Consider the following 15,515-nt stretch of genomic DNA (forward strand, 5'->3'; position numbering starts at 1 on the left):
GGTGGATATTCCTCCTTGCCCTCTATTATGATGGCTCCCAAGGTAGCACCCTAAACTCCTAGACCCTTTGTGTTTTAGATTTTTTACTTAGTATTTGTTACTGAATTTTGAACTTAACAGTTATCCACTTATCCACCAGCCTAATTTTATGCTTGCATTGAGTGAGATCTATATATTGCTAATTTTTTTTATTTTTTTTCTTTTTATTATATCATTGTTTGTTAGCAACCTATAAATCTTAATACTTCACCCTCTCTATCCACAAATTATATTCCATTTTTGGATATTGCAATGCACAAAATATGAGAGTAAATTGGTTTGTTACTTTTTTATTTTTTATTTTTAATTTGGGTATGGCAGTATGGGAGGGTATTACTTACAAAAAGATGCTACATAGGAGTACCATTTACGTGTTTTATAAATTTTTGTGTGTAATCTTTCGGATTAATGTATTATTTGACGATTGATATGCAATAATTTTGTAAAGGTAATAAATGGAGAAGTAAACCATTAATAATTTAATATGCTTCAATTTTTCCTAATTTAAAAATTAATATTTAAAAAAAACTGAGTTTTTTTTTCTTGTGTGGTTGGCAACACCGTGTGACCGGTTAATACTCGAGTAACTCCTCGAGTAACCCCTGACCGAGTAACTCCTGACTGAATCTCTAAAGTAACCCTTAACTGAGTAACTTTTGACCGAATCCCGCAAGTAACTCTTGACTGAGTAACTCGAGTAACCCCGGTCACATCATGAGTCCAACCACGTATAAAAATTTGTGTTAAAAAATACTCAGCAGTGAAATTGGATGTGCACTCGTACGAGTGTGATATATTTGAGCGATGTCCTTTACTTTTTTTCATTTTTTTTTTACAAGTGTGATGTTTTTGTTTGTACTTAATAACTTTTCTTATTTTTATGACTTAAAGTTTTCGACATACGAGTCTTTTTCTTTGGAGAAGCATACAATTCATCGAGTAAATTCTTTCGTTTTTGGACAATGAGAGAAAGTTAATGAAGTGATGATCATGTACAAAACAAAAAGTTCACAAAAAGAGGAAATTATGGAAAATTGAATATGTTAGAGAACCTTAGTAACTGATTTGTACTGTAGATTTTAAAAACTGATTCAATGAATCTTGTAAATTGAAACCTTGTTGAAGAAAATCTATAGTATGACTGACCATATGTACTATGAAAAAAAATTGTGTTGAACGGACTCATTGTGAGTCCGCCTCCACAAAATACACACCCCTTTCGCTACCTTCTTTCACCACCCACTTCCACTTTTTCAGCAACGAAGCTTTTAAATTGAAGAAAATATATGGTACGACCAACCATATATGTGCTCACATGTCTCATATACATTTGCCCGTCCAAAAAACTATTGTACAAGTACTTAAATACATTTATTTTTTGAACGGAAGTACTTGGTATACATTAAAAAAAAAATATTGTGGTGCTAAATTTGATTTTACTATAAATATACTCGTAATAAAAAAATTATTTAAGTACCCCACTTTTTCCCCTTAAGGTTATAATATCAAGATATTATTTTTATCTTAAGAGCTACGTACTCTATATATGTATATAATAATCTCAAATCTCTTAAATGTTGCGTCTTGTAATTGTTATCTCTTACAAATTATGAGTTACATCTCAATTGTCACTGTATTAAAATTTAGTCAAAGATGTGCATATTAAGAGAGATAAATAAAGAGAACTACTAAGATTAGATAAATAAAGAGAACTACTAAGATTAGAAAATCAGAGCTTTTTTGGTGCAACAGGCCACACCGTGTGGCCTGCTGCCAAATCAGTAAAAATAACGGATTACATAGTATAATGAGGTTACTATTCACTCGCATAACAGGGTTACTGGTTTTGTCAGGGTTACTTGTATTTTTTTAAGGGTTTACTTGTATTTTTTGTTTTTTTTTCAAGACTTGTATTTTTTTTTCAGAGGTTACTTGTATTTTTTCTTTCAAGGGTTACTTGTATGGATTATTTATTCAGGGGTTACTTGTATTTTTTTTTTCAAGGGTTACTTGTATTTTTTTTTTCAGGGGTTACTTGTACGGATTATTTATTCAGGGGTTACTTGTATTTTTTTTCAGATGTTACTTGTATTTTTTTTTCAGAGGTTACTTGTATGGATTACTTATTCAGGGGTTACTTGTATTTTTTTTTTCAGGGGTTACTTGTATTTCTTTTTTCAGGGGTTACTTGTATAGATTACTTATTCAGGGGTTACTTGTATTTTTTTTCAAGAGTTACTTGTATTTTTTTTCCAGGGGTTACTTGTATTTTTTTTTTCAAGATTTAGTTGTATTTTTTTTTTCAGGGGTTACTTGTATTATTTTTTTTCAGGGGTTACTTGTATGGGTTAATTCAAGGGTTACTTGTAGAGTTATTTATTCAAGGGTTACTTGAATGAGTTACTTATTCAGGGGTTACTTATATGAGTTACTTCAAAGGTTACTTGTATGAATTACTTATTCAAGGGTTACTTGTTACTTATTCAATGGTTACTTGTAAGCCCTATACCAAACCAATAACACACTACAAGTAACCCCTGAGCAAAACTAGTAACACTCTACAAGCAATCTCTAACCAAACCAGTAACACCCTACAAGTAACTCTTGAGCAAAACTAGTAACACCCTACAAGTAACCCCTAACCAAACCAGTAACACCCTACAAGTAACCCCTGACCAAAACCAGTAACACCCTACAAGTAACCTGACCAAATCAGTAACACCCTCACCAAACCACTAACACCCTATAAGTAACCCCTGACCAAACCAGTAACACCCTACATGTAACCCCTGACCAAACCGGTAACACCCTCACCGAACCAGTAACCCCTAACCAAACCAGTAACACCCTACATGTAACCCCTAACCAAACCGGTAACACCCTCACCAAACCAGTAACCCCTGACCAAACCAGTAACACCCTACATGTAACCCCTGACCAAACCAGTAACACCTACAATAACCAAACTAGTAACACCCTACAATTTTTGACGTAGAATATTTGATCTAAGATTCCACGAAGAAAACGAGCTCACATTTCTTTGGTTCTCATCAATTTCACTACTTCAAATGTTGTTGATGATTTTAAGGATAATTAATCACAATTTTTCACAGCAATTTAACACCCAATTTCTACAATTTTGGGCTTTAATTGCAGCAATTTGGCAAAGAGGAGAGAAAAAATGGGTGGAGTAGAGATATGGTTGTTGGTGATGTGTGGTTTGGCTTGAAGAAGAGGCTAAGAAAAGAGGAGAGTGAAAATGGGTGTAGTAGAGATATGGTTGTTGGTGATGTATGATTTGGAGAAGAAGATAAGAAAAGAAGAGAGAGAAGAGTTGTGGTATTTTTTTTTAAAATAATAATAATAATAATTGTGGCTGGCCACACAGTGTGGCTAGCCACATACAAAAATTTGTGTTAGAAAATTAATTGAAAGAGTAATAGGATAAACTCAAACTAACGCTTTTTCTCAAATAAAATGGAGCAATCTTTAAAAGATGAAAAAAATGTTAAAAAGAAGAACTCAAATGAACTGAGCTAGACTTATTTTAAGATTAGCTCTCTGTATTCCTTACTATTTAATTTTAATTCAACTCAAAAAAATAAGGCCTAATAGAGAGTGAGAGATTAATTAAATTAACGGTTTTTTTCACGAAATACCCCCGAGCTATTACTTTATTCACTATATACCCATCAAAAATTTTAAATTCACCATATATCAATGAATTTCACAAAAAATCACCAAATACCATGTTAGTCATTATGGTTAATCATGCCACGTGACAGTCTCTAATCGGTTCTTTTTTAAATTAATCAAAATTTAGAAGGTTAGGCGATCACCTCATTATGCCGTGCCGAAAAAATAATATCTATGCACGACCCATGACACACTGATGAGTTGTCATGTAGGGCTTGTAACGGGTTTGTGCCGAATCAAACCATGTCATACCTAACCTGCTTTCGTACGCCGACCTGACCAATATCCATCTCTAACTAGGTACGGACTATAGAGTACTCGTACATTAAAATCGTTAAAGAAAACACGAATTATATATTCTGCTATTTTCCCTCAAATTTTTTACAACAATTGGGTTTGTCAGTGTGTGTCATCTTCCTCACTGAGTACTGTCATAGAGTAGTTGCTACAACTGGAAGCGTCTTTCTGCTACCTGATTCACAAGCAATTTTCCTCCTTTTTTTTGGGTTATTCAACTGAGGAGAGAAAATTAGAGAGAGGGTACAATGGATTCATTAATAGTTGGGTCATTTACAAGGCCAAATTCACACAATTTATCAGCAGCTGTTCTTCTTCCTTCACTCAGAAATTGTAAGGTTTCTACTCCTTTGCTTTATTTTGAAGTTTATTGATTAGAAAGTTGCATTTTTTTGAATGATTCTTGATCTTTGATTTCTGGGTTTTGCTTAAAATAGAACTCCAAGAGATGGGTTTTGTTGGGATTTTGGAAAAAATTAACCCAGTTTTAGTAATGTTTTGTTTAACCCTACTTAAACTGTTGATTTCTTGTTCAAACCCAGTATTATTATTATTATTGTTATTTGAATGGTGGTTGTTGACTTGTTTTGATCAGTGTTTTGATTATTTATAGAATGTGGGCCTATAATTTTAGTATTGTTACTAGAATTAGTCAGGTAGAAGATGCATGTACGATATTATTGCTTGTTGTAAAATTCAACTCGTCTTTTCTGGTTATGTATTTGTGTGGTGTGTTGCAAACCTTGTAATAATCGTTGTAGTTTCAATTAATCGTAGACAAAGCGGATTCCTAAATGTTATGGGCTTTTGGTACTCTATTACATGTTTTTGAAGGTTGTAGTACACTATTAATGAATTTGGCAATGATAATTAATGCTGTATGATCAATTTATACCACTATGAGTTTGATGTTTAAGTTGATAGTTTCACTGTCATTTTTCTGCTCCAGGTAGAATTTTTCGTTTTTCACAAATGGTTCCTTGTGATGAAACATGTTAGCCGACCCCAAATCAATTTGGGACTAATGCTTTATTGTTGTTGAAAATTCAATTCCATATGGTTGTATGATATTAAAAACATAAACATGTGAATGCAGAAACGAATAAAAAAATAATACTAGCCATGAATGTATCTAAGGAGCCTTTTGTTGTCTGTCTGTCTGTCTGTCCTTTGCCATTGATATAGTGTTAGACTGATGTTATGGCTGATGTTTCTGATCTAGCAATCCAAGGCTCGAAGTTTAAAGAATGGAGTTTGATAGAGGGAATTTGCAATGTGAGGTACCAGCGACAGTTGGTGGAGAATCACACTATAACTGGTCAAAGGAAGCATATGCTGTCCCCGACATATAGTAGAAAACGCTTGGTAGTTGCGTGCCACGGACAGTCGCTTGAATCTGAACCAAACGCTTATGAACCTAAGAATATTTGGAATTCAATTATCAATTTTTTGGATGCCTTTTATAGGTTTTCAAGGCCTCACACAGTTATAGGAACAGTTAAGTTTTCTAAGGTTTCAACCTTTTGATTAATGTCACATCTCTTCATTCCTTCTGATTCTACTTGTATTCCTATGCTCTTGAAATTTATGATATATAACTTGGATGTTTTACTTTTTTTATGACAGGCATTGAGCATAGTTTCAGTTTCTCTACTTGCAGTGCAGAAGCTTTCAGATTTTTCTCCTATGTTTTTCACTGGAATGTTAGAGGTAATGCTGGATATATGTGCTCACTGTCCTCCTTACCTAGGTATATTTGAAGCGTTTTTTCTATCAATAAATGCTTCTCCTGATCAATCTATGACTCTTTACAGGCCATTATTGCTGCTCTTTTCATGAATATATACATCGTAGGTTTGAATCAGATATCTGACATAGAGATAGACAAGGTAAGGACTTGACATATCTTGCCTTCCATTTATTCACAAATTCACAATCCACATCATTTTATTCAAATACATATTGGCATATGTTGTTTATATTACTTTCTCTACAGTGAAATTAGTTGATATAGCTCCGAACAGAACCATGAGATGAGGCATCTAACTTGAAGCTGCTTAAGTATTTACCCTATCTCAAAATACATCATGTTTCTGCAACAAAATCAATTTACTAAGGAAAAATAAAAAAATAATAAAATCCAAAATCACTAAGGACTATATGTCTACATTTAACATTGCTAGACAATACTGTGTATTAGTTTGATACTCAGTTAACTTCGGTCAATAACCTTGTCACTAGTATACACTGGTTAGGTGTAAGGCAGAGTAAAGTAGTCCCTCTACAGAACCTGCTGTTGGTAAAATCCATATTGGATAGTTTTTGTTGTTCATGCTACATGGATCATGTTATCTAATGTGTGTACATCTTAATGTGGTTATAGGTCAACAAACCATATCTTCCTCTTGCATCCGGGGAATATTCTACTGGAACTGGTATCTTCATTGTTACGTCATTTGCCATATTGGTAAGGAGTTCTAAATGCGCTGCTGAGGATGACTACATAATTTTTGTTAGCTTATGAAATGCTTTCAGCTTTCGGGTTGTGCATTGCATACATCTATTTCAAGATTTGTATTTCACTATTTCCTATTACCAAATTGTTGGTTGCTCTTCCATCCTTTTGTTGACATTTATCATTCATGTCCATACATTGCATGTTCTTCATCCCAAATTGTTATCTCCATGTATGTTCATTCTGTCCTAGATTTCTTGGATTACCAAGTGTTATTCTCATTTATTTGTTTCTCTGTCATGCAGAGTTTTTGGCTGTGGTCAGTTGTTGGTTCATGGCCCTTATTCTGGGCTCTTTCTGTCAGCTTTGTGCTTGGTACAGCATATTCCATAAATGTAAGGTTTAATGCTCTAATGGTTTGTCAGAGACATGTATGTGATGCTTGGTTTACATTGTTCTTTGGTGGTTACTAATCAAACTATGGTCTTAAAGTTGAAATATTTTGAACAGAGACAGTAGTGAGTTTAGTGACCAACCAAATGTCTATGGCTGGTGAACATATTACGTAGCAGTATGTTACTTAGGTTTAAACTCTGCCCTGACTGAGAAACACCTTGATCACAGAGACAGGTGATCAAATTCCAAATTTAAGTTGTATTTTCTGTTATATATCCATTTAGTACAAGATTGTAGCCTCTTTGTGCTCTTTAACATCTGGATGCTATTTTCACTAGATTTTGGAAATCCAGCTGGTGTTTATTCCAAAGGGACTGAGTATCTAAAAGCTGCTCTTATAAATGAGGAAGTTTCTAGAAAAAATTCAATAGAATCTCTCAAACCCTTTTTTGCAAAGTTTGCTTTCTTTGCTGTAGTTTGACAAGTATGATGTCTTATTGCTTAAAAATTTAGAACTTTTGTATGAGGTGGTAAATTTTGCTTATTCTTTGCTCTTGGACTTTCAGCTGCCTATGTTGAGATGGAAGAGATCTGCTGTTGTTGCAGCAATGTGTATCCTCGCCGTTCGGGCTATAATTGTTCAAATTGCTTTTTTCCTGCACATGCAGGTGGTGTTCTGACCCTCGTCATGAATATTGTTGGTATTTGCATATCCATTTGGTTATTGAAACTTAGCATATACTACCAAAACTATTGATTTTATATAGTTATCCAGAAATTTGTTTGATTATTTCCTGTTGCTCATTCACCAATTGTGAACATACATTGCTATATTGTCTTCAAAAATTATGCATAAACTTCATTAAGTTTTGTTCATCTTTTACTCTCTCTAAAGGTGTTCAATTTGTGTGCAACTACTGCAGACACATGTCTTTGGACAACCAGCTATCTTTTCCAGGCCATTGATTTTTGCAACTGCATTTATGAGTTTCTTTTCGGTGGTTATAGCATTGTTTAAGGTAAAAACTCATTTCCATTTGAAATAGTGATCTGCTTGATAGATGACTGTTGTATTAAGCGCCATAGTAGAAAATGTTCTAAGTTTAGCAAAATTAATTTCAGTTTTTTCAGTTTGGTAAAAATAATTTCAATTCAGCAAAAATAAGGTGAAGTGAACCGGGCCATACTCTGCATCTGTCATTAGATTCAACTACAAATGATGTATTAAAGTAATAAGATACTCTTGTGCATTGTGATTAATTTATGTCCCATAAACATATTTCTTAATGTTGAATGCTCAAGTCCAGTAACTCATTTTGAACCACTCTTTTATGCAGGATATACCTGATATGGAAGGTGATAGGATATTTGGTATCCGGTCATTTACAGTACGACTGGGACAGAAGCGGGTTAGTTTTGATTAAGTAATAAACACAGGGAAAAAAAGGAGCATATGTGATTTACAGACTTCACGGCTTAATTCTATTATTGCAAATCTGGCAGGTATTTTGGATTTGTATTTCTCTACTTCAAATTGCTTATGCTGTTGCCATTTTAGTTGGGGCATCATCCTCCTTTCTTTGGAGCAAACTTATCACGGTATGTACAATGTGCTTCTATATTGACTTCGAAAAAAAGCATGTCAATTATTTCTGGAATTTAGATGCCTTTTAGAAGATTTACGGCCCATAGTTTCAAGAAAGTTTTTATTGATGTTACGAGATGCTGACACTAAGGTACCTAATACCTATTCTGCTATTCACAGTGGACAAACTTTTAAATAAAACGGATGTTCAGTAAATTACTGAACATCCGTTAATGCTTCATTGATAAATTTGACAAAAGTGACACTAAATCTGACAAAAGTGTGCTCGATGTACAGTAAATTACTGAAAACCGGGTGTATACAAAAGTTTTCCTTCACAGTGAGCCATCACATCTAAGATCGAGAATATCTGTGCAACATTGGTTGCTGTCACTGCTTAACCATTATGGACTGACAACTAGTGTATTCACCATAGATGAGTGAAACTCCCATGATAGAATACTGGCGAGGCCAATTAATACTTGGTATTTCTAGAAAATATTTCCACGTTGTTTTAGCTATTAAAAGTCACCCTAGATTGTTTATTATCATCTTTAAAAGAACAAGCTCTTTGGCTACTAGATTTCCCATCTTTAGGGTCATAAATGGAATTGAAATTCATGAGATACGCCCTGAAATAAAATTGTATTAAGTTTGCATGATCTCTGGAAAGGGTAGTATAATTACCCTACCTTCACCATGGTTTTGAGTTTTCCAACACTTTTTCATTGGATGATTGAATTTTGAGGATATACAAAAAAATTAAAAAAAATAAAAATAAATATTAGAAACGATCTGCCTTGGCCAAGCCTAATATCTGAGCCTAAATCTTATGAATCTTATTCAGTGTTGGAATATGGGGATTAAGGCTAGAAAAAGGTTTCACCTTGTTCCATTATTTCTTTTCTTGTAGGTTGTTGGTCATGGTATATTGGCTGCAATGCTGTGGAGAAGTGCCAAATCTACTGATCTTAGCAGCAAAGTTGCAATCACTTCTTTTTACATGTTCATCTGGAAGGTAAGACGGCACCCTATTTAATCTTACCCTTATTGTTGCTTCGTTAATGCCTGTTTCTATTCCAAAAGGTGGAGTAGCTTTATGTTTGTTCTGCTATGGTCTAGGTACTGCTGATATTGCTTATAGGAAATTTCAATTCAGTTCCTTTGACACTTAATAATAAGATTTTGGAACTAAAAATTATAAAAACGTAGAGTTATTGACTGTATTATGTCGAGTAATATTATACTGATGCCATATTACCCTTTGATGTCAGGACACTAGTACACTACATTATAATGTTCATTTGGTATTTTGTTGCTAGTCTTATTCCTTTGTCATTGTAAACACAAATTTTAAATCTGCAAAGTATAGATTCAACACAAATTATAATGCCTACATAAACTCGTTTGGTCTTGAATGATCATCTTCCATGACGGGATTTTAGTTATTGCATTGATAGTCATCTGAAAGGTCGTTTCTCCTTGCAGCTATTTTATGCAGAGTATTTGCTAATACCACTTGTAAGGTGATTTACAGAACGTGATGAAGATGATTTTGCTCCCCAGATTAGTGACAAAGTGTACATATAGGATTTTTCCTTATTGAGGGGAGGTACATTAAATATTGAGCTGAATTTGTGCAAGTATTGCTAAATATTCAGATATTTTTTTTCATAAAAAAATGTCAGCTTCAGTTAGTTGCTGTCATTTTCATCATCTTTACTTCTTTCTGTGGATCAGGTAATTTCAAGATTCATATCTGCTAAACTAGCTGACATTCTGTCTTGATTTTAGATAATTTTTTTTATAAAAATACCTTTTTACTTATTTTATTTATTTACTTTTTAATTTTGCTAAATAATCTTGAGGCTGAGACAAATAGAGGAAATAGGAAAACTTATGACAACATAAAATTGAGAGTAAGATAAGTTAATAAGGTTCACAATATTTGTTAGGTTTGTAGGCCTTGGTTGATTTTGTTCAGAGGCAGACAAAAGCATTCACTGAAATACAAAGTATTTCAATTGTGAAATCTGATATACTTGTATTTGAAAGCATGGCACGCGTGTGCGTGTCATTAAAATCAGGTCCACCTCGAGCCATATTTAGGTGATGAACAATTTGTAACCCTTTAAGTTTAATAAGGTACTCCGTACTTCTTTATGGGTCATATTTGGTTTTAATTCAAATCAAAATTGAATGTGATTAACTTATTCGAGTACAATTCAATCATTGTACTTCATGTAATTCATACTGTGTTTAACATAAGGTTTGCTTGGCATTAATTGAAGTGATAAAGATTTGGGTTTTGTTACTAGGTGTTTAGGTTATTCTAAAGATAGAATTATTATTACTTTTTATGGTAAGGCAAAAACAACAATACAACATACTTGTATAAGATAGTACTGATCTATCAAATCAAATAATCAAAGTTGATATTTGCCAGATCTTTTGTTTTTAGTGGAGGGAGACAAATTCCCAGAACACTAAATTGACTTGGAAATCACTCCCTAAAATATAAGTTGCCCTAGCTAGATTTAATTTGACTTGAATGATAAAAACTAGATTCAACGCGTATACATCCAATCAAATCTGGCCTAGTGACCCAAATTGACACCTAAGTAAGTTTCATCCTGTATCGAATAAATCACAATGATCTATTCATAACATCATCCCTTTGCTAGTTCGCCATAAAAATCCAGTTAAATAAAACAGCAAATAAGAGTTACTGTAATAAATTCACATGGAATATAATGATTGTATTAATAAAATTAAAAAATGTAAGTATTAACTTCCAAATGGATGAACTATAATTTGCTGTCTATTACATTTGTCATTTGCTGTCCAAAATATTTTGCTCACATGAAATCAAGGTATCATGGACATATAAGTTAGGGAGAATAATTGATTCCAGTCATTCCACATTATATTTTGATTTTCTATCTTAATTAATCTGATAATCTATCTTGCACCGAATCATATTCCAGATTATTACGTTGAATTATTGTATCATACTCCTGTTATCCTATCCGCAGGTTGTCAAGCCAGTTTTTTTTTTTTTTTTTTTTTTTTTTTTGGGGTGCAAATCAAGCTAGCTTATGATCTTAACTGTTGAGTTTTATACTAAAAAAATTAGTAGAATTTTTTTAACAAAAATTAAAAAAAATTACTATGTACTCTGTAATATTTTTCTAAGCAATCTCCGAGGATAACCGGAGATTTAGACTCTCTTTTGTTAGGTAAATCTGTAAATAACAAAAATATGGTCTTAGAGTGATTATATATAGAGCTGTCAATTCGGGTAACGGGTCGGGTTTGGGTCGGTAAGAGTGGGTCGGGTCAACTCGGGTCGGGTCAATTCAGATTAATTCCATAACCTATGCGGGTCAGGTTAGGGTTAGGTCATGTTTGAGTCGAGTCACGTCGGGTCATACTTCTTATCAGGTTTGGGTCGGGTTTAGGTCGGATTAATAACAGCTCGGGTTACATTCGGGTCGGGTATAATTCAGGTTTTCACGGGTTAAAACGGGTTAGGGTAATTCTCGGGTTCGAGTCAAATCAATAATTTGCGGGTTAGAATCAGGTCGGGTCATTCTCGAGTTTGAGTCACGTTCGGTTCAAGTCAATAATTTGCGGATTATAATCAGATCGAGTCATTTTCAAGTCGGGTCATTCTCGGATTCAAGTCGGGTTCGATTCAAGTCAATAATTTGCGGGTTATAAACAGATTAGGTCATTTCCGAATCGGGTCATTCTCGGATTCAAGTTGGGTTATGTTCAAGTCAATAATTTACAGGTTACAATCAGGTCGAGTCATTTTCAAGCCAGGTCATATTCGGGTTCAACTAACTATAAATAGATAATTATCATTTTTATCAAGCTAATTATTTCCTTTGACTATAATATATATGGCAATATACTAGGGAACTATAGTTTATAATTTAGGAAGATAATTATCTCCTTTGACCATACAACAAATATATATATTATATTTAACTCTTAAATTTGAGGATGATGCTCCTTTCTTTTGCTGCCTGGACCGACTTGGTCTCCTAAGACAAAATGCTTTGATCAACAATAATACAGTGGTCTAAATTTAGGTCGAGTCAATAACAAGTCGTGTTAATTTTGAATCGGGTTAGTAACAGATCGGGTTGAAATTTTGGGTTTGGTAAGTAATAGGTATGGTAAAATTCGGGTCGGGTCAATAACAGTCGGGTTGATTTCAGGTCGGGTTAGGAACAGGTCGGGTTGAATTCAGGTTAGGTTAGTAACAAGTCGGGTTAAATTCGGGTTTTGACGGGTTAAAACGGGTTTTGGTAAATTTCGGTTCAAGTCGGGTTCGGTGCAAGTTAATTTAATTGGCCGTTGTAAACCCGTAAATCGGTGCAAGTTGTAAACCGGTAAATTGGCCGTTTAAAAGCAAATTGAATGGTTCCACACACCCACTTGGACTCCCGGAGGGTATTAGGAGCCATGGTAAACAATTCGGCAATTTTTAATTCCGGGCGAAAAAAAGTCAAAAATTTCCAAAATTGAAGGCTAATATCCACGTTTTTTAAGAAATTTAAGAGGTTTCGGGGGCCCGGTGTAGAACGTCTTGATATTCTATGGGGTATATCTCGGAGTCATATAATGCCGTTTGGAACCATATATGATCATTATTTGTTGTCATAAATGTTCGTAGTAGGCTTGAGTTAATGAAATCCGTGCAAGTTGTAAAACAGTAAATTGGCCGTTTAAAGGCAAATTGGATGGTTCCACCCACCCAATTGGACTCCCGGAGGGAACTAGGGACCATGGTAAACCTTTCAGCAATTTATATTTCCGGGCGAAAAAAAAAATCAAAAATTTCAAAATTGAAGGCTAATATCCACGTTTTTTGAGAAATTTTGGAGGTTTCGGGGCCTGGTGTAGAAAAGTATTGATATTTAAGGGGATACATCTCGGGGTCATATAATGTCGTTTGGAACCATATATGAGCATTATATGTTGTCATTAATGTTCGTAGTAGGCTTGAGTTAATGAAATCCGTGCAAGTTGTAAACCGGTAATTAAATTGGCCATTTAAAGGCAAATTGGACGGTTCCACCCACCCAATTAGACTCTCAGAGGATATTAGAGATCATGGTAAACATTTCAGCAATTTTTATATTCGGACGAAAAAAAGTCAAAAATTTCCAAAATTGAAGGCTAATATCCACGCTTTTTGAGAAATTTCGAATGTTTCGGGGCCCGGTGTCGAAAAGTCTTGAAATTCTAGGGAATATATCTCGGGGTCATATAATGTCGTTTGGAAGAATATATGACAATATTTGTTGTCATAAATGTTCGTGGTAGGCTTGAATTAATGAAATCGGTGTAAGTTGTAAACCGGTAAATTAGCCGTTTAAAGGCAAATTGGATGGTTCCAGCCATCCAATTGGACTCCCGGAGGGTATATGGGACCATAGTAAACATTTCGGCAATTTTTATATCCGGGCGAAAAAAGTCAAAAAATTCTTAAATTGAAGGCTAATATCCACGCTTTTTGAGAAATTTCTAACGTTTTGGGGCCCGGTGTCAAAAAGTATTGAGATTTTAAGGGATACATCTCGGGGTCATATAATGCCGTTTGGATCCATATATTATCATTATATGTTGTCATAAATGTTTGTGGTAAGCTTGAGTTAATGAAATCGGTGCAAGTTGTAAACCAGCAAATTGGTTGTTTAAAAGAAAATTGGATGATTTCACCCGGCCAATCGGACTCGCGGAGGGTATTAGGGATCATGGTAAACATTTCGGCAATTTTTATTTCTGGGTGAAAAACAGTCAAAAATTTCTAAAATTGAAGGCTAATTATCCACGCTTTTTAAGAAATTTTGAAGGTTTCGGATTTATATATATATATGAGTGATTATATTTGCATAAACGTAGGTTTCTCTAACAAAGATTCTTTTACTAAATCATCGCGCCTATTTTTAGCCAAGTTTTTTTAAAAAGAAGAATTTTTAGCCAACTTTGACATTTTTGTTTGTTCTCCTTGCCTAATCTAAGCTTAGCAACAATGTATCATGTATGTGTAAACCTGTTGAAAATTTCTAACATAATACTGCGCAAATATGGGAACTAAGCTCCCACCTGCAATCCATGTATTAGTAGCAACCTTGCTAAATACAACCCTGAAGCAGGATTTCAAAGACTCTTCGGATTTTCGCGAGATTGGATTAAAGGAACCGATGGATGAATCAAGAACTTGAACAGCAGTAGTAAAAGAGATATATCAGGATGACAATATTGGTTCAGGATTGTATTTGCAAATTAGTCAGCAAGTATTGCTATAATTTATTTTTTTTATCTGGCAAATTAGTTCATATATTCTTCAATTTTATTCTTGTAAGGTGGTAATAACACAAAATCAATGTCATCCTGTCTTTATTCAACTTGTGAACACATATAAAGAGGGTGACAACTAGAACTGTCAAAAGTTGACCCGACCCGAAATACCGACCCTAACCCAACCCTAACCCTAACCCGTCTGAACCCGAAAAAATGGTGACCCAAACCCGACCTAAAACCAACCCTAGACCCGAGTTGACCCGAGTATTTGAGACCCGAACCCGACCATGACCCGACCTAGAGAGGACCCGACCCGAATGTGACCCGTAAATTATTGACCTGAACCGAACCCGACTCGAACCCGAGAATGACCCAAACCCGATTTAACTCGTCAAAACCCGAATTCAACCCGACTGGTTACTAACCCGACCCGAGGTCAACCCGACCCGTTCCTAACCCGACTCGAATTTAAACCCGACCTGAGGCTTGCAACCCGACTTGTTATTGACCCGACCCAAATTCAACCCGACTTCTTATTGACCTAATCCGAATTTAAACTCGACCTATTACTAATCCGAATTTTAGGACTTAGGAGTTTTTAGGATAAAAAGAGTACTCCGTATTGACTATTGAGTTTCAGGCTTTTTTTCAATTTATTAACATGGATTTCAATTATGAAACAAAAGTGGCCTTTCTCATCTTACTTGACTTATCTCTTACATAATC

At 34.5% G+C, this 15,515-nt stretch overlaps 1 protein-coding gene across 1 annotated transcript; it reads left to right on the plus strand.

Annotated features, from left to right (window-relative positions):
* Window positions 1-4,005: 4,005 nt before the first annotated feature.
* LOC110690856 (homogentisate phytyltransferase 1, chloroplastic-like) lies at window positions 4,006-10,295 on the plus strand. Its single transcript, XM_021867742.1, has 12 exons — window positions 4,006-4,365; window positions 5,255-5,529; window positions 5,659-5,742; window positions 5,847-5,921; window positions 6,416-6,499; window positions 6,793-6,882; window positions 7,450-7,551; window positions 7,807-7,902; window positions 8,221-8,292; window positions 8,387-8,482; window positions 9,382-9,486; window positions 9,957-10,295. Exons 1-12 carry the CDS (start codon window positions 4,281-4,283, stop codon window positions 9,996-9,998), a joined length of 1,206 nt encoding a protein of 401 aa, XP_021723434.1. The 5' UTR covers window positions 4,006-4,280; the 3' UTR covers window positions 9,999-10,295.
* Window positions 10,296-15,515: the final 5,220 nt, after the last annotated feature.

This window comes from Chenopodium quinoa, unplaced genomic scaffold (genome assembly GCF_001683475.1).
Source record: "Chenopodium quinoa cultivar QQ74 unplaced genomic scaffold, ASM168347v1, whole genome shotgun sequence".
Lineage (NCBI taxonomy): Eukaryota > Viridiplantae > Streptophyta > Magnoliopsida > Caryophyllales > Amaranthaceae > Chenopodium > Chenopodium quinoa.